Below are 18,362 nucleotides of genomic sequence, written 5' to 3'. Positions count from 1 at the left end.
TAGGGGCGATTACTGCTATAGTGATTAGTGTTTTGGTTTCGATTTTGGTTATTTCGGTAATAGCGTTAATCCATAAAGAAGGCTTAATGAGACGATCTTATTAAGGCCTATAGGGGGTGTTCTTTTTCCTATATAATAATAGAGGATTATAGCTTGCTAATTAACTAAGAGAGGTCTTCTAAAGGGTTGGAGATAGTAATATGGCATACTAGTACTCCCTAGTAAGCAGTAACCAGCTTATTTATAAAAATACGGTTCGTATAGAAGTTTAGGTATAGTCCGTGGCGTTACTTTAGCAGCTTATTTATAAGTAGTTAGAAGTTCTAATAGATTAACTTATTAGGGTTCTTATCTATAACTCCTTAGAGGGTTATACTGTTTTACTCCGTAAGATTCTTGTGGTAGTATTCTGGCCCTTTAAAGAACTGTTATATATAGTTGTAGGCTTTAGTAAAAGGTCTTAACTTAAGGTTGCTATTATAGTAGTGGTCCTAAGCAAGCCCTTTTAGTATACTAGGGAATACTACTATGTAGCCTTTTAGTGGTAAGCTAGATCTCTTACAAATATTATAGAAGATAGTTAGCTTAAAGTTAAAGCTATCGTTAACTCTATTGTACTTTTAGTCGTCTATATAGATCTTTATAATTATAGCTACCTCCTTATTATATCTAGATCCTTGCTTAGGTCCTTACTCTACGCTAGGTATAGCTGGTTCGGGTAGTATATATATATATAGCTGCTGCGGTTACTATAGCTGCTGTAGTTACTACTCTCTTAGCTATAGTAGTTGGTTAATAAGAGCGTAGATTTGGTTATAATTGGAGAATTAAGGACTAGAAGGGGTAGCGAGGTTAATAGGGGTAGCGATTGGAGTAGCTGGCGGTGTAGCAATTAGAGTAGATCTGGGGGGGGTAGTAGGGGTAGCGGGGGCAGCGACCGGGGTAGCTAGCGGTGCTGTAATTAGGGTAGCTAGCGGTGCAGCAACCGAAGTAGCTGGTAGTATAGCGGCTAAAATAGCTAGTGGAGTTAGTAGAGTACCTAGTAGTGGGGCTAGAGGTATAGTAAGCTTGTCTAAGGTCGAATTAAGTTAGTCTTATAGAGTTATTATAATTATTAGCTTTACCTCTATAAGGGCCGTAATAAGCTCCTTATCCGTCTATTTATAAAACTCTTCTTTATAGGCGACGTCCGTTAGCACCTTGCTAAGGGTATGCCTCTTATCTTACTTAATAACGTATACTCCTCTCTTAACTAGGTAGTTATAGATTCCTACTTTAGTTTTAGATTGTACTCGTTTAAAGAGCTTTAGTATAAAGTCTTTAAAGTCTTCCTAATATACTGTCTACAGTGAAAAGTCTATAAGGTTATGCCGTGTATATAGGTGCATCTTAGTCTCCATATACTCCGCTAGATCGTTATTTATAGCCGTCTCCAAGTTGATTCCGTAGCCGTATTTAGCAATTCTTTCCTTTTAGTCAATTTTTATATTATCGTGTCTTTGTATATAAGGGTAGTCGTTATTTAGAAGTTAAGGTTAAGGTTAAGGTTAAGGTTAAGGTTAAGGTCGGGGGTGTAAAGGTAAGGGTATAAGGGTGTGTGCGTGTCCCCTTAACAAATCTATAGTTTTTGAAGACTAAAGATTAAAGACGATTCTTAGCAAAGATATAGTCCTCTAGGCGATCTTACGCGTTAGCAGTTAAGTTAATATGTGGTCTTAAGCTTTGAGGTCCTCTAGGCGATCTAACGCGTTAACAGTTAAGTTAATGCGTAGTCTTGAGCTTTAAGGGGTAACGTAGCTCTCTCTAAGTAAAGATATGATTCTCTAGGCGATCTTACGCGTTAGCAAGCTGATACGTAGTCTTAAGCTTTAAGGGTAACGTAGCTTTCTCCTTTAACTAAAATAGGGTGATAGCTCTGCGATCTAACGCGTTAGTAGTTAAGCTAATGCGTGGTTTTAAGCTTTGCTATTACGTATTTCCTAATTTATACGTCTACTGATTAGTGTTGGTATAACTCGCTTTATTAACGTGCACGAATATCACTTATAGTGGTACGTATGTGGTGTTGAAGTTGGTAGTTGATTGTTTTTACTAGAAGTAAGGGGTTGCTCCAAGGTCAGGTTAGCTAACCTCGCTACGTGGTCCCGTGACCACGTCATATGATTAACGTTCTGACATTAAGATAGATATATAAGAAAAGATAGGGTGGATGGTAGGGTCAGGTTGGGAGGGGAAGGGTGGGGTTTGGTGTGGCGGGCGGAGGTTTCGCCTATCGGGCCGACCTTTTAGCGTGGTCTGGCCGACCTGTACGCACTTGAAAACCGTCCATCAAAATCTCTACCTTTTGGAATTCGTATGCAATTTCAACCCAACACCCAAAATTCTTAATTAAAGTATTATGCGATAGAGAAGAAGCAGATTGGTTATTCTATGGAATTTTGCGATAGTTAAATTCAAGGCGCAATTGCTATTTATTTGTTATCGCGGGCCTGGAATACGCAAAATACTCGCTTAAAAAATTGGCCGATTTTCAAACCCGGCCTTCGTAATTACCTCAGAAGCTCAGACTAAGAAATCGATTGCGGATATAGGAATATCCGCACCGTCCGCTAAGCTGATTTAGGACGGTAATCGTTTTCTTAGTCTGAGGGCCTTTGGCGAGATTTATAGAAAACCTAAACACGGTTTATATAAGAAGACCTTATTAACTTTAACGAAATTGATCTACCCTCCCACAATACCTATTAATATAAAAATTACACCAAATTATAGAGAAAAGCCTACTCTATAAAGCTATGAGATCTTCAGCTCCTTATTACCGCGCGCGACGTTAAGAGGAATTCGTCGCCGTAGAGGCCCTAATTCTACCTCTGCACCGCCGAGCCGCGCAGTAAACACCAACGCTGAACGCTTACGCCCACGCCGCCAGCCCTCTGCGTAGAGCTTTGCGAGAGCCTCTGCGGAACGAAGCTCAGGGGGAGACCTGCACGGAGCTCTGCAAAAGCTCTGCACGAAGCTCCCCGCACGAGGCTCCGGCACGAAGCTCTGCTCGAAGCTCTGCTCGGGGGCTCTGCTCGAAGCTCTGCTCGAAGCTCTGCTCGAAGCTCTGCTCGAAGCTCTGCTCGGGGCTCTGCTCGAAGCTCTGCTCGAAGCTCTGCTCGAAGCCTCTGCTCGGGGCTCTGCTCGAAGGCTCTGCTCGAGCTCTGCTCGAAGCTCTGCTCGAAGCTCTGCCCGAGGCTCTGCTCGAGGCTCTGTTCGAAGCTATATAGAGCTCCAAAGCTCTACTACAGCAGCCGCTAATATACTAGGAAGGTTCTACAATTGCCCGTACGAACGCCCGTACGAACGCCATACAATCGTCTCTACAAACGTCTCTGCAATTAATCGCCCGTACGAACGTCTGCACGTCTGCACAGTTACACGTCTGTACGCCTGCACGTGGCTCTGCACGAAGCTCTGCACGAAGCTCTGCACGAGGCTCTGCACGAAGCTCTGCACGAAGCTCTGCACGAAGCTCTGCACGAAGCTCTGCACGAAGCTTTGCACGAAGCTCTGCACGAAGCTTTGCACGAAGCTTTGCACGAAGCTCTGCACGAAGCTTTGCACGAAGCTCTGCACGAAGCTCTGCACGAAGCTCTGCACGAAGCTTTGCACGAAGCTCTGCACGAAGCTTTGCACGAAGCTCTGCACGAAGCTCTGCACGAAGCTCTGCACGAAGCTTTGCACGAAGCTCTGCACGAAGCTTTGCACGAAGCTCTGCACGAAGCTCTGCACGAAGCTCTGCACGAAGCTCTGCTAAGGTTCTGCACGAAGCTCTACACGAAGCTCTGCACGAAGTTCTGCACGAAGCCCCACACGAAGCTCTGCACGAAGCTCTGCTAAGGTTCTGCACGAAGCTCTACACGAAGCCCTGCATTAAGCTCTACACGAAGCTCTACTAAGGCTCTGCACGAGGCTCTGCACGAGGCTCTGCCCCCTAGTAGTAGCAGAGACACTCCGGGCCAAGGGAGGATATTTTTAAGGAAGGACCCAACTATAGCACCTACTAGGTGTTGCAATAGCTTTAAGTAGTAGATATCTATATATCTGTATAATTTTATCTATATTAGCAGACTATTTAATAAGATATAATATATGCTTACGCTTTTAATAACGCGTTTTTTAACTTTAACGAAATTAATGTTAGGACTAAGCAATAGCCGTATAATAAAATTGATACTATTTAGAAGCCCTAAGTCTTAAAAAAAATGTGACTATAGGGTTTAATAATAACGCGTTGTGTGAATAAATAAATTAAATATCCGCAATATCCGTTTTGTGGATTTTACTTACGTTTTTAACAAAACTCGCCAAACCCTCTCAGACGTGATTTTGCAATTCGGAAGACGGCGTAGGTTATTCCGACGCTAGCTAAAAAAATCACGTCTGAGCTCGCTGAGGTAACCTTCGTAATTAAATAACGTTTGCTTACTCATTCTGTAATAAAGACAATTGAATATCGATTTCCATGTGAGGTGTCCTTTTGAAAGATTCCACACCACATTTGTCGCACCAGCAACATATGCCCAAGCTATCAATTCTCTCAGGGGGAACCATTCGCCTCCCAATACCTTTACTTGACCAAGGATCAACCCACCCACTATGGAAGAAGAAACCTTCACCCTGCTCCCCCTCCACCTCGATCCAACCAGCAAAGCCATATCCTCCACAACTACCCCCCCGTCAGCTCTCAAAGATGAACTAGCCAAACTCAATACCCTACACCGCTCTCTCCTCAACGTAGACTCTCCAAACGGCATTCCTCCGCCCCCAGTCCCAGTCAACCCAAAACGCAGCGCGCAAGTGAGCAAGCTCCGCGAAACGGGCAATACCTCGTTCCGCAAAGGCCAGCACGCCGACGCCATCCGCATGTATAGCCTGGGCATTGATATGGCACTGGGTCGGCCCGCCTGGGAGCCGTCGGGACTGGTGCGGGAGGAGGTGTCGGGACTCTATGCAAATCGTGCACAGGCGCACATGGCGTTGCAGCAATGGCCGGAGGGCGCAGTTGACACGGAATGCAGTGTGGAAATGAAGAAGGTCGGGAACGCAAAGGCGTGGTGGAGGCGGGGGAAGTGTTTGCTGGAGATGGGAAGGTTGGAGGAGGCGCGAGACTGGATTGGGCAGTCGTTGGAGTTTGAGGCTAGTGAGCAGGATTTGCTGGGACTGAAAAAGGATATCGACGCTGCTCTTTTAAAAAAGGGAAGGTAGATTCCGACGTGCGTTTTGTATCGCATAGGTAGGAAGATGCTGCGTTGGCTTGCATTTCGGGCGTTTGGAGTGTAGGACAGGCTCATGGGTTGGGCTAGACAGTCAGATTTATAGGCAGGTATTTCAATTGTATTCTTTTGCTTTCAGTCTGGAGAAATAACACGCTGTATACTGCATGTTCTTAAGCATAATTATTCTTGGGGTTGGCTTTAACACATGCCAGAGTAATCTCAAATTACTATAATGTTAAGAGTAGATATTACGCGCTAAATTTGAAGTCTCTAGATCCGAAGTCAACAATTCCTAACTTATACTCAACAAGATAGATGAAGATATTAACTCCCGCACATCAAACCTCTCAAAATCTTATAACATATGCATCATTCTTATATCTTTTGTGGAGGCGCTGAGAACAAGTCAGCTAATCCCTCTGACAGTGTGGGATGCGTCACAATCAGGTCCCCCAAGCTGGTATACGGCAAGCCAGCCGCCATGGCCAACTGTACCGGCGTCAGCAATTCCCCCGCCCCGGCGCCTAACGCTGTAAAACCCAAGATCTTGTCGTCGGTAGTGCTAATAAGCGCTTTTGCAAAGCCTTCCGTTTGACCTAGCGTCCGGGTTCGAAGGAAAAACTTCATATCGAGCTTAGAAAGTCGGTATGGTATGCCATCACGACGTGCGGCATCCTCACTCAGTCCGACGTGGGCCAGTTCTGGTGAGGTGAAGAGAGTGTAGGGAACTTGGCGGTTTGTAGTTGAACGGAGTGGTGTCTTGCCTGCTAGGAAGTCTCGGACAATGCGGAAATCGTCGATGGCTATGTGAGTGAAGTGGGGAGAACCAGCGCAGTCTCCAACAGCGAAGACACCTGGTGAGGTAGTGCGGAGGTACTCGTCGACCTGGACATGGCCCTTCGGTGTTAAAGATACGCCAGTAGACTCAAGACCAAGGCCATCGGTATTCGGTGTCCTACCGCTGGCTACAAGGAGGTGGCTGCCGGTGATCTCAAATGGCTGATCAGACCGCTTACCAGTGAGCGCGATAGACTCGCCAGAACGTCCAGTAACTTTTGAGACGGTAGTAGAGGGATAGAAACGGATTCCTTCCCGCTTTAGAATATCTGTGAGCGAAGAAGAAATGTCCTCGTCTTCATGTTTTAGAATACGGTTATTGCGTTCAACGACACTGACATCCGAACCAAGACGTCGCATAGCCTGGGCAAATTCAAGACCAACATAGCCACCGCCAAGGATGACGAGATGCGTGGGGATTTTATCCATCTCCAGAATCTCTATGTGGGTAAGTGGGTCTGACTCCCTGAGGCCTGGAGTGTCATCAATAGTAGCACGAGAGCCAGTGCTAATAATGATGGTTTCTGCAGCTAGAGTTCGCGTCTTGCTATCTGAAGTCTCGACCACAATAGTCTTCGGGGCAATAAATTTAGCATTGCTAGTAGAGTTAATTATTAAAAGGAGACTAATTGTAACATCCTTTAATATCTTACCCCCAAATGAATTCTACACCGCTACCTTTGAAGCTACCTTCGTGCATTTCGACTAATCCTCGGACCATCTCCCGTTTTCGCTCTCGGACAACGGCCATGTCGATTTGAGGTGTACTGGAAAGTAACATTCCAGATGTGACCGAATTGCGAGCATCATGTGCTATCGCTGCGGAGTGAATGACGTTCTTGCTTGGTAGGCAAGCAACGTTTGGACAAGAACCGCCCACCCAGCGTCTTTCTACAAGTGCAACACGTTTTCCGGTAGAACTAATGCTCCAAGAAATGAATTTTCCTGCAGCACCGCTTCCAACGATAAGTGCGTCGTATTGCTCCGGCTTGCTAGCAGCTTCCATAACGGTTAATTCAGAGTCGGCGATAACTAGTGGAAATAATCTGGTAATTCAGTAGCGTCTATAACAGATTCGAAGGTCGATGTTTGATATCGTTTACCACAACAAGAGTGCTTCACAAAATGGGTTGGCTAGTAGTTAAGATGCCTAAGATGCTTCAAAGATGTTTTCAGAGAGCTCTATATTAAGTAGGCCTTACCCCATTTCGAAGGCGTGGTCAAGAATAGATACCGGAAGACAGAACTGGAGCGCTTACGAAGCATTTGACAGCCGTACGAGAACCATGGGATGCAGCGGCACAGAGTCCAGATGAACATGAATATTGGGCGCTGAAAGCCACAAGGCAGGGTGATATTCAAGCATGCGGAAGAAGCCTGTCAAAAACTTCAGCGGTCCAGATGAATAAGCTGCAAATCATTCCAAGAGAATCTCCGGACATCTAATACTAAGAAAAAGCATACATAGCCGGCAGTTCTACTAACACCTCATTGGTACTGTATAATAGTCCCCGAGATATCTTTTTGTATGATCGGATAAAGATAAAGGTGATTGGAGCAATAGTTCACCTCAAAATGAGCGTGACGTAAAAGTATAGTCCGACGCGCTTGGAGGATTCGCGTCCAAGCGCGGGGTCACGACCCTTCGGACCCTGATTCCCCACCTCCACAACGCAATTGGCTATACAAACTACTCGGCACACCTAGAGTCCAGGTCTCAAACAGATAAAATAAGCTTCAAAATACCCCCGAGAACCCCAAATGTCCGCTTAACCGACAACTTCACCACAACAATCCACTCTAAGCCCACGACGTCTACAGACCCCGCTGGGGTCACACTCCCATCCCATTCGTGGTCTGCATCATTGGAGCCTCCTATGGCATTGGTGCTTCAATTGCATACGCATACGCCCTCGCTGGTGCCAGCAGCCTCGTTCTAGCTGCGTGGTCTGCGGATCAATTGGAAGATGTAGAGCGCCACGTGCAAGATATCAACCCCTCCATCCGCACGCTGAAGGTGGATTGCGATATCGTTTTGGCGGATAGTGTAGCTAACTTAGCTGATTGCGTAACAAGGGAGTTTGACAAGCTTGACGTACTGGTTACCAACTCCGGCTTCTCCAGCCCCGTTATCCTCCGTGTCGAGGACGGTGATCCTGCAGATTTCCAGAGAGCATTTGATGTTAATATTCAAGGAACATGCATCGCTGCCCACTATTTTCCTCCGCTCCTTCGAAGAGCCGAAGGTGGTGTGAAATCGTTCATTGCCATAGGCTCAATGGCCGCGTGTATCATCAGAGGGCCCATTGCGAACACAGGGTACTGCCTGAGTAAGTCTGTGCAGAGCAGATTCGTCGAGTTCTTAGTGGAGCAGTACGGGAATGAGGGGTTGTTTGCGGTGGCAGTACATCCGGGAGCCGTGGCTACGGAGATGGCGAAGGGGAGTCCAGAATGCTTCAAGAAATGTAAGTTGGGTTTTTATTATTCCCAGCGCTGAAACGAAGAGTTTCTTATGCCTTCATAGATCTTGTCAATGATCAGATGCTTTGGGCAGTTTTTGTGTATGGTTAACGAAAGAGAAGAGGATGTGGCAGAATGGTAGACTGCTCTCGGCAACTTGGGATGTCGATGAGTTGATGGAGAAAGAAAAGGACATCGAGGCGAGAGATCTGCTGAAATGGGGTTACAGATCGGATAGAATAGGCCTGTAAGAAACAGAAATATAGCAGTAAGCACAACAATAGCACACGGTTAGCGAGCCATTGGTTCTCTAACTCTCCTTAGATCTTTGCAAATCAGGATCTCTAGATTAATCCATTGATATACCAGAGAGCGATTTCTTACTCCACTCCACGTCCAACATCCCCTATATGGAGACACCAAGATAAAAACACAAGATACGTCGCTAAAGCGCCTAGGATGTCGAAAAGATGCCCAAGAAACTCCAAGACTCTACTCCTTGCTCCTCTCAGGTACACGCTTAGACCTCCTCGATGGCCCTCATGCCAAAGCCAACCAAACTTTTACAAGTGCCCTAGTTCTAGGTCAATTATCTATGCTCGCCCCCGCTAAAGCTATAATTCGCGCCGCCCTGTCTATATTCTTCATAGCCCCCTGGGCTCACTGCACTTGGCATATGCTGCTCCTCATATGCCCCATACGGTGGTGCTGGTTGGCCTCCATACCTATCCTCGCCCCAGCTCAGCGGCCGACCAGGGTGTCTTCCCTCATCGGTATCTGTAGAGTGTAACAGAGCGTATTCGTCCTCTTCTTGGTTCCCACCCCGCTCGGTACGTGTCTCGTCTTCGACGTCGTTCGGGTGATCGATCTCGTGTGTATCGGCGGACCAGGCATCTTTGGTCTGAGCTTCGATGCCACCGGCAGCTTGGTGAGGGTCTGTTTTTAGGCCGGGGATTTCACCAGTCTGGCGGAATTTGACGAGGTAGTAGGCAGAGATGCAGCTAGTGATGACGAAGAGGATCCTGTAGACAAAGCGTCCGAGTTAGCGACCATTCAATTCGAACTCGATGCAATCCCAAATGGGGTCTGGGCATTTGAGACGAATTGATGGAAGGCTCACCAGATCACAACACCGAAGCCAAATGTCGCACGGCTGAGCTTGCACTTGCCCTCCGGGCCGTACGCGAAAGTAGTGCAATTACCAGAATTCTTGTCAATCTTCTTATCTATGGCACCCTGTCGAATACCTTTGCTGTTCCAAAATGCGATCGCGATAAAGGCTGAAAACCAAAAGACTAACGATAACACTCAGCATATCTGAATATCAAAGCTGGTATGGAGCTAGTGTTACTTGTGTATAAGACATCAACTGCAACGAAGGCATACGCATTTGCGAATCTGATAGCTCGAGTCCACATTGGGACCATGACGAGGTATATAAGGGCCGGGATGGTCAAAAAACACTGCCAGGGCTCTTGTTAGCGATAAACGCTGAGCTGAGAAGGAGATGTATACCAAGGCAAAGTACCACTTCGATGCTCCACCGGTTGTCCCATCCTTAGTAAAGACGGCCAGAGTGATGCATCCCCCAATGAAGATAAAGATGGCTTGGAAAACGTGTGCGACGGTCTTGCATTTCTGTATGTAACTCTGCGGGATCCGCATCTCGAGTATGAGGAATCAGGAGCGAAGTGAACGTCTGGTCGTCAGGGAGGTGTTTAGAGATAGAAGGAACGGTGTAATGATAAGAAAAGAGGTCTAGGGAAGGTGAGCTGGTAATGACAGAAAGCCAGTAGCATGAGAAGAGGGAGGTGAATGTGTTTTCAGCCTCACAGAGCTGAGCGTCCACCCACGAATTGTCTTCCGAATCCGGTTCGACACAGCCATGGCTGCGAAATTCTCGGCTCCAATCTGAAATCCATGGCTCAGTCAACCTTGTGTATTTTTAGTAACGACTCAAACGCGAACCCCTGTGTCGAGGCCCGATAAGCTTCCGCTTAGTTAGCGGACCGTCCACAACACAAATAAATCACGACTCTGCCATTTGTGCGGAACAGAATGGGAAAATATGAATAGAATTTCACATGCGCTAGAGTCGAAAGACAGGCGTTTAAACCTTAAGAGAAGAGGTACCCTTTTTCCCACGACCTTCATGCTCATTCATCAGCTCCAGCTAGCTAAACAGAAACCACCAATCCCCGACGACTCAGCCGCCGCGCTGCGCAGAACTATCCATGATCTATGCTGTCAATCAGTACTTACCACCACCATCAACTGCAATACGTTTAGCATAGCCAGATGTGGGAAATCCCATATACGGCATTAGATACGCAACTCTCATTCTTCGAGAAGCACCGCCCTCCATTCTGCCCTTGTAGTCGTAGCGTGCTTTATGATATGTTCTTTGACTTCGTCTTTAAATTGAACCTCGTCCCAATGGTAGTCAAGGGTAACCACAGCGTTGCTATCAGATGTCAGCGAAAAATATTCGCCAGCAAGGAAGAAAATACTCACATTGGGTCACTAAATTCGGGGACAAGAAGGAGTGAGTAGATCGTATTGATAACCTGGAGGTTTGTGGTGTCAGAAGTCCAGTTACCTATGTTTCCAGAATCAGCACATGTCAAATAGTGTCATAAAGCGAGACTGATACATACGATCCAGGATGCTATGGCAGATCCTGCCATGACGATTGATATTCGGATGGTAAATCGGAGTGCTGAATCGGCCCTTTGGCGGGAAAGCAGGGTAATTTTCTTCCATGTCAAGGTAGAGTACGAACACTCCATCAGCATAAGCACTCTCTGGCGGCTATGAGACAGTTAGGACCAATAGGTATGTACAAAGTGCGGCTCTTTGATACTTACACCCTGCATCACAACCTTCCAAAACGCCATATTCGACTCTGAAACGTAGATGTCATAGTGGGGGTGGGGATTGGCAACGATATTGCGGATCTCGGTCAATATTCTACTCGTCCTCAGGTTCGCATTCGAGCGGTCCGAACTCAAGCCAGTCCAAGATCTACCGGTGCTGGAACTGTTCGACTTCACAATAGTAGTAAGCTCAACGAAACGATCATCGAAGTTCGGATGCGTCTTGCGCTCGGGGAATTCATCGCGAGTGACAGTCTCTGGAATTGCTTTCTCTCTGGCCCAAATGAACCTCAACTGCGTATCATATGTGTGAACCTGGGATGCACGTGGTAGAACGATGTCAGGGCGTTCCAACTGACTGAGGACTGGCTCCATCTCACAAATTGCCATTGCCTGTTCAAGGGACTCTGGTTGAAACTTATATCCACCGCTTAAGTAGGCGACTGTTCGGAGATCCTCATTATCTACATCTCCTAAACAGAACGAATCTACAACAACCTTGCTTTGCAAAAGGCTATAAGATATTTCATGCGCACGCTTATCCGAGTTCGTGTNCATGCCGTCTGAAAGACAGATAATTCGCTTCTTAGCGGAGGGGAACTTCGAAGCGTATTGGTTCAACTGATCATTGGCGAGTGCTAGTGCATCCCATAGAGAGGTGTCCCCTGAAGCCGTCATATCATTGAGCTTATGCCGAAAATTCTCGACAGCGTGAGTTATACTCTGAGACACTTTCGTAGTAGAGTGAAATGTGATCAATCCCATATGGGTCTGAAAATTGTACGCCAGAAGCCTATTGACAAATGCATCGAACATTTGCTTCAAAACATCCAGCCTTGAGAGTGTCTTAGTATTAGGCTTAGATGGTTCATAGCCCAAATCGATCTTTAGAACTAGCGGCTGAGCTTGATCAACGTCTTCGTCCATCTCTTCGTCGTCAGAGTCATCGTTTGCGGTGCGGTTCTTCTTATCATAAACCAACTCCTCACGTAGCTTCCCGGTAGCGTTCCAGGGGTTGAAAAACTTTGAAAGAGGCTCCCAGTGATCTTGCGTTTGGCCAACGAACCTTGAATCTCCTTCGTCAACTAAATTTGTCCATAAGACAAATTCCTGGGGTATTGGAGAGCCGCGTTTGAACATCTCCGTCCAGTATCGGAAAATGACAGAGGCCAATGTTTTTGTCGTCGTTATAGGGACCCAATACGAAGTTACGACGTTGCTATAACCATGGTAAATTTTCACAAGGCACAATTCTTCGAACTCACGGTTTGAGCCAGCACCAGCGCCCGCACTGGCGGAATTAGCGGCTGATGGGCTATCTTGAACAGTTATATGTACAACGGATTCATTGCGAACGTTAGTCGATGCGATTGACAGGTCTTCGGATGGCTCCAGAAACGTGTTCTTGCTGTGTAGTTCAAACTTGACATGTCGTCCTTTCATCCCCCTGAAAGCTACCAGGTAGAGGTCCTCAAGAGTAAGGGATGGGACGATGAGTGTGCTGAAAGACCCCAAGGGGCCTAGGAATTCTACTTTGTAAACCTCTGCATCATTAGATGCTTGGGCGTTTTCTAGTAAAGACGTATCCGGATACGCAGCAGATTTAGCTGCGTCAAGAATATCAGTTGCCTCAACCCAAGTCTTGACGGCATTGGCAATTCTTCCGTTGTACCGTAAGTCTGTATTTTCCAGTGCCAGTCCCGTAAGTGGCGATGATTGACGCATTTGAAACCATCGTTCGATATTCTTACGTTCAAAAGTGAACTCATCGCAAGAAATAACAGGGTCTTCAAGAAGCTCTTGCGAGATTGGGCAGAGATATTCAGGTGGGATGGAATATTTTACTCGAGCCAGAGCGCTGGATGTTGTATCTGGTACTGCCTTCGGCACTCGTGGTACTGCATCCCCTATTCTCCAAGTGAGTGGCTCATCGAGAATCTCGGAATTTTCAGCGCGGTAGACTAAAAAATCACAAAGCGCTTCCAGGTCCCTTTGTCGATTTAGGTGCGCATTTAGATCCTTGAGCTTTGCAATTCTACTCTCCAAAGACTCAGCTTGACTACGGTACTGGTGCCTTGTGGAGGTGATCTTTAGTTTCCCCAACTGTGCAGTTAGTCCTTTTAATTCTTGAGACGTAAGTCCACTCATGATCTGGAGAACCTTCTGAGCATTTCTGCGACGAATTGAGGTAGTCGCCCCACTCCTAACGATTAACAGCATGTCGGAAAATGAGTCGGACTCCCCAAGCCAGGCTATTCGTTATCAGCTTTTGTTGTGATATAATAGTCGCCAACGTGGAACGTTGAACCGCCCCCATGCTAGAACTAATTGGAATCTCACCTTTCAATTCGTCAAGCGTCATCAAACCGATAGCGTTTTCACCGTCATCCACACTCATCGAATCCTCATCCTCGCTCTCGATTAGAAACCCATCTATATCAGAGCTGGTTGGACTGTCTCCACCTGAAATTTCGAGGAAGTCACTCGGTTCCATCATGCTGCCACTACAGTCAACACATAGCATAATAATTTCGTCGGGATCCTTAAGCTGTCGATTCTGATCCCCAAAGGCGTCGAATATTGCCGTTCCGTCTGCATTTCGTTTCTCAAGAATCGGTATTAAAAGCTGAGTTATGATGGAAACATCAACATGCTCTTCTCCGCCCCTAGTTGGCCGAAAGATAGCGATATCTTTTCCGGGAGTAGCACAGGCAGGCCTTCCAACGTAGACAGCAAGGAGGCCTTCGCGATCCAAGGTTAATGCAGGATGTTCTGCGGATGGGAGAGTCGACGGTGGTAGAACCCCTAGCTTATTTCGGCTACATAGGGCTGCAAGGTGCTGAATATCTGCGAGTTCTTTCGAAACAATAACTCGATCTACGTCCCCACCATCGGCATATCGAGTCATGGCATTTAATGAGTCCATGTCAAATATTGTGACTTGTGAGATTACACCTCCACACAATAGAACCGTTCTTTTTGTCTTTGCATCTATAGCCAGCAGCGGAGGTAACTTCATACCATCAGTCCAGTTCAAAACCCCGCCATCTCGGAGCGCTTCGTAGAATCCTTCTTCAACCAAGCCATCAGCTGTCTGAATAGGTCTCGCGATGGGCTCCATCGTAAATGTGTTTCGAAGATCAAGAACTTTCATGGAGCTCATGTAAGGCGAACTATCCTGGTCCCTAGCAGAAATCTTTAAATGCTTGGCTTTCTCCATAACAAGGCCGAACAAAAGACGAGCTCCCTCAAAGATTCGACCATTGTTAGATTTGATAAGAGGTCGCGGTACCACATCTTTAAGAACTTCATAGAGAGCTTGAGTTAGGGCTGCGCGCTCACATGACCGAGGTGACTTGCCGCTCATCAGAATGTGGACTGTTCTAACAGCTGGAGGGAATCGCGTAAGCAAATTGAAAATATGCAAGATGGCGTCTTGCGAAGGAATTTCCATGTTTTTAGCACCAACGAGCTCGGCAAAGACACGAAGAGAAGACAGCATCATAGCTCGACCACGTTCTGACTGAGAAACCGGGTGCTCCTACGGAAAACAGATTAGCTGATGAGCATAAATCTTGCTGTATAGAACGTAGATTATGTTAGAATGGGTAGCAAGATGTCCCCTAAATGGACGAAATGCACGTACCCAAGCAGCACTGTCCCCGAAAATGCCATCCTTGCCAGAAGATTCCTCTGCACTATCTTGAAAAGCCTTCCGCTCGACAGTATAGATATTAAGCACGCCGTTAATAGTGCAATCTTTAAGACACAGTTGATCCATTGTAAGATCCATGTTAGCCGGAGACAGTTCAATCGGCGCTTCCGCCGTGTGGAGGTCTAGGAAAGTAATATTTCGAGGATTTGGCACATATGGAGACGAGGTCCCTATTTCTGGGAGACTTGATCGGCTGTGTTCACCATGGCGCTTTGGAGAACATATCGAGATAACAGGGAGTTTCAAATACCTATGTGGTGGAGAATTAACAATAGACTGACTCAACAAAGGAACGGTACTTGCATGCTATCTGGAGCCTCGAGGCCACCAATAACTAGAGTTTTCTTTCCGAAGGTCTGACGTGGGAGCTGGATGCGAACCTGGTCTAGCAATAATGCTTTGGAGTTATTTGGTGTCTGAAGACAGGTGACCTTGTTCTTGCCGTGAACCACGATGAGGCTGGTCATTGCTTGCAAAGTCTCTACATCTGGTTGATTCAAACCTCCACGCTCGTCGATATGTCGTGCGAAAGAACAGTTGCATTCCAAATCATCATATTCATGGAGATCGTTAGCCGTGGATACGCCAAGATATTTCGCGATATTAGTCTTGAGTTCCCGAAGCGTAGTATTTGTGGTGATGGTATGGCCGGGAAGCAGTGGGATTGAGCGGAAGTCTTTCTCAGCTCGAGCCAAAGTGGGAGTAATGACCCGTACTTTGAGCTCTTCATAACTTCCAATTGGCTCTGCCCCTCCTGAAGTTCGGGAACTGGTGTCATGTGACGTCTGTATTTGCAAATGTGTCAGCCTTGTTCTAATAAGGGTTTAAAAACGGAGTAAGAACCATTTGGCCCATCCGTCTTTGCATGAATATGTCATTGGTTCTAAAGTGGACTGACCTGATGACTATGAGGGTGGTTAGGACCAAGCTCGAAGTGAGAGGGAGTAGCATAGAGCCTCTCATTCTTCGGATTTGGAAGTACATCAGATAGCAAATCGTCAGCATCAAGGATCGGACCGTCAGCTTGCTCAAGGTGGAGAGTGAATCCTGTTGAATTTGTCTCGATACCAAGGCGGCCGATACGCAACTTGACTTGAGTGGCTAAGGACGAGACTGGTGAGGCTGGTAGCATCGGGATGAGAAGACGAGTTTCTTTTCTATCAATGGTCACAGTGACCTTGTATCTCTCCATGGTGGATTGCGGGGTAGTGGGGTGGTCTATCAATCTCGTGGGGCTGCCCAGGTGCGAGCAAGGCTACACCTGAGTGTAGACTTAGCAGCGGGGCTGTGAGCTCTTTTATAATTGTAAGCGGAGGGAGCTGTTTTGTCTAGGTCATCGGTAGATTGAAAGGCAATCAAAGGTGATGAGCGGCAATAATATGCAATGACATGCAGTGACAAGACACTGGATTAAAGAAGCTGGGCTGCATGTGAGGCGAGGTGAGGTGAGCGAGGCTTGAGAAGCAAAACAAAAACTTAGGCGAGGCTTGGGAGTGAAGATGCAAGATTGGTTGAGTTGAGCTGCATTCACGAGGTGTCGCAGGGCTGACACAGAAGATGAACTGGTTGAGCCAATCACAGGACCAATGACGGCGCTTCACCGGACTTCGTATGGTTTGCGCGTGTAACCTACCTTTAGACATATTTCCTTTTCCCCAAACGTTTCGTTACCTGGCAAGCTGCAATAACAAAAATTTCTCTTTGAATATGTTCATCCTGCCAACTATCGCTCACTAGGACAAAATGCAAGAGAAGTTTTCCCACCCCAATTATATAACCTTTTGTCTTGGGACGCCTTGGCTGATATTGTGAGAGACATTTCCGGAACCTTAACACCTTAGTTCAGAAAACCCCAATAATATCATGAAAACCAGAGGAACGCGCTCCCAAACCATAGCAAACGCTTCTTGCTCGCCTTTTGGTAACAAACCCGTTGTCCAAAAATCAGACCGACGCAGACGTAGCCAGCAGCTACTTCTGATGCGAAAGACTCTCATAAAGCTGTGAGATTTCATCTCTTCTGAACAGAGACGGGGATGGCAACCCTCTGTAAGCAGGGAAATCCATAGTTCTAGATGAGGACCCCTCATTGTTCCGTACCGGTAAAATCCCTTCATATCGAGTCTGAAAAGCCTCCAGCGCATTCGTCGATTGACTTCAACGGCGATCAATTGTCCCTTCACTGGAGCGTAGGAACTCATGCGAGGATGGTTGCTTCAGCACTTTGGAAAATAATGGTTCGGGTACAAGCAGATGAGTGCCCAAAGAGCCCTCAAGAGGGATGGATTTCTGGGGTAGTGGTAGTGAAACATGCTTTGTTCTCTTTGAAGGAGACCTCTGCATGCTTGGCCCAGGGATGGCCGCACTATGAACGAGTAGATTCATGGGATTTGGCCGAGACCTTGTTGGAGACGCCCTATTGAAAGGTAGGTCTGAAGCTGTCGGCGTTGCCGGAGCGGTCTCGATAAACCCTGTACAGGCTTACGCGCTGGTATAGAGGCGGAGGGAGACTGAATAGATGAGAATCTGCTTGTGCTCTTGGCCCTCAACTGCTTATTTTCTTTCTCCAGCATCGCAACTGGCCTTTAGATGACAGTTTTCGTGACGAAGTTGCGCCGTTGAGTAAACTTCATCATCCATAAGTGATATCGCTAGGGATTTACGGTTGAGTTGTGTTAGCTGTAGAGATCTCCGCGCGCGAGAATCAAGGTAGGACCCATGTCAATGCTATAGAGCTCTAATGGAACCGATCGCTCTTGCTGCATAGCAGTGTGAAGATATTTTACTCGGAGTATGTCGTCTTAAAAGGCTTCCGTCTGCAAACCCATCCGCCGTTGCAGCATAAATAACCTAGGGTTTATAACAAGTTGCAGGAATTGCGTAGCTCGTTAAGATTTCGTGCTGCCATTCTTCGAAGATTTCCCCCTTGCTTAGTTCCAACGGCTCTACAGTCTGCTTGCCCACCATGAGCTATTCTTATACGATTTCTAGGATCTTTTCTTCTTTAATAGCTTTACCCTCTATGGACCTGAAAGCTCTCACAACTTCGTTGAACTTCATTTGTCGAGCTTCGGATACCCTAATGATGCGAAAGCGAACAAAGGGCTTACTTACACCCAGTGCAGTGCAAACGCTGTCCAAGTTACCAAGGCTAGGAATTTTGTTACTTCTCAGAAAATTCCCAAGGACAATCCATTCGCGCATGTCCATTTT

The 18,362-nt window shown here is 46.7% G+C and overlaps 4 protein-coding genes across 4 annotated transcripts; 1 reads left to right on the top strand and 3 right to left on the bottom strand.

The window, feature by feature from the left end:
• The first annotated feature begins 4,517 nt into the window (after nt 1–4,517).
• K441DRAFT_644619 (tetratricopeptide repeat domain-containing protein) lies at nt 4,518–5,544 on the top strand. The gene has a single exon (XM_067646761.1). The coding sequence runs from the start codon at nt 4,642–4,644 to the stop codon at nt 5,248–5,250; it is 609 nt and encodes a 202-aa protein (XP_067499240.1). The 5' UTR covers nt 4,518–4,641; the 3' UTR covers nt 5,251–5,544.
• A 70-nt stretch (nt 5,545–5,614) lies between these two features.
• On the bottom strand, nt 5,615–7,104 carry K441DRAFT_619231 (FAD-dependent pyridine nucleotide-disulfide oxidoreductase; the record flags this gene model as incomplete). Its single annotated transcript, XM_067645867.1, has 2 exons — nt 5,615–6,696; nt 6,752–7,104. 2 exons carry the CDS (start codon nt 7,102–7,104, stop codon nt 5,637–5,639), a joined length of 1,413 nt encoding a protein of 470 aa, XP_067499239.1. The 3' UTR covers nt 5,615–5,636.
• Nucleotides 7,105–8,853: 1,749 nt separating this feature from the next.
• K441DRAFT_619227 (uncharacterized protein) lies at nt 8,854–10,480 on the bottom strand. The gene is made up of 4 exons (XM_067645866.1): nt 10,074–10,480; nt 9,910–10,021; nt 9,679–9,853; nt 8,854–9,580 (listed from the first exon to the last, which is right to left on the bottom strand). The coding sequence occupies exons 1-4, from the start codon at nt 10,221–10,223 to the stop codon at nt 9,148–9,150; spliced, it is 870 nt and encodes a 289-aa protein (XP_067499238.1). The 5' UTR covers nt 10,224–10,480; the 3' UTR covers nt 8,854–9,147.
• Nucleotides 10,481–10,618: 138 nt separating this feature from the next.
• Nucleotides 10,619–16,648, bottom strand: K441DRAFT_708188 (uncharacterized protein). The gene is made up of 8 exons (XM_067653761.1): nt 16,048–16,648; nt 15,453–15,934; nt 15,081–15,399; nt 13,775–14,975; nt 11,426–13,686; nt 11,216–11,369; nt 11,073–11,157; nt 10,619–11,022 (listed from the first exon to the last, which is right to left on the bottom strand). The coding sequence occupies exons 1-8, from the start codon at nt 16,339–16,341 to the stop codon at nt 10,896–10,898; spliced, it is 4,923 nt and encodes a 1,640-aa protein (XP_067499237.1). The 5' UTR covers nt 16,342–16,648; the 3' UTR covers nt 10,619–10,895.
• Between the last annotated feature and the right edge of the window lie 1,714 nt (nt 16,649–18,362).

Source organism: Cenococcum geophilum (genome assembly GCF_001692895.1).
Source record: "Cenococcum geophilum 1.58 unplaced genomic scaffold K441scaffold_54, whole genome shotgun sequence".
NCBI classification, from domain to species: Eukaryota; Fungi; Ascomycota; class Dothideomycetes; order Gloniales; family Gloniaceae; genus Cenococcum; species Cenococcum geophilum.
This window is presented reverse-complemented; position numbering and strand designations above follow the sequence as displayed.

Bases quoted from the DNA above. Each gene is read 5' to 3' on its own strand.
- K441DRAFT_619227 (XM_067645866.1), bottom strand. From the start codon at position 10,223: ATGCGGATCCCGCAGAGTTACATACAGAAATGCAAGACCGTCGCACAC. The intron at 10,022-10,073 runs GTATACATCTCC...GAGCCCTGGCAG, and splicing joins CGAAGTGGTACTTTGCCTTG to TGTTTTTTGACCATCCCGGC. The intron at 9,854-9,909 runs GTAACACTAGCT...TGTTATCGTTAG, and splicing joins AGTTGATGTCTTATACACAA to TCTTTTGGTTTTCAGCCTTT.
- K441DRAFT_644619 (XM_067646761.1), top strand. From the start codon at position 4,642: ATGGAAGAAGAAACCTTCACCCTGCTCCCCCTCCACCTCGATCCAACC.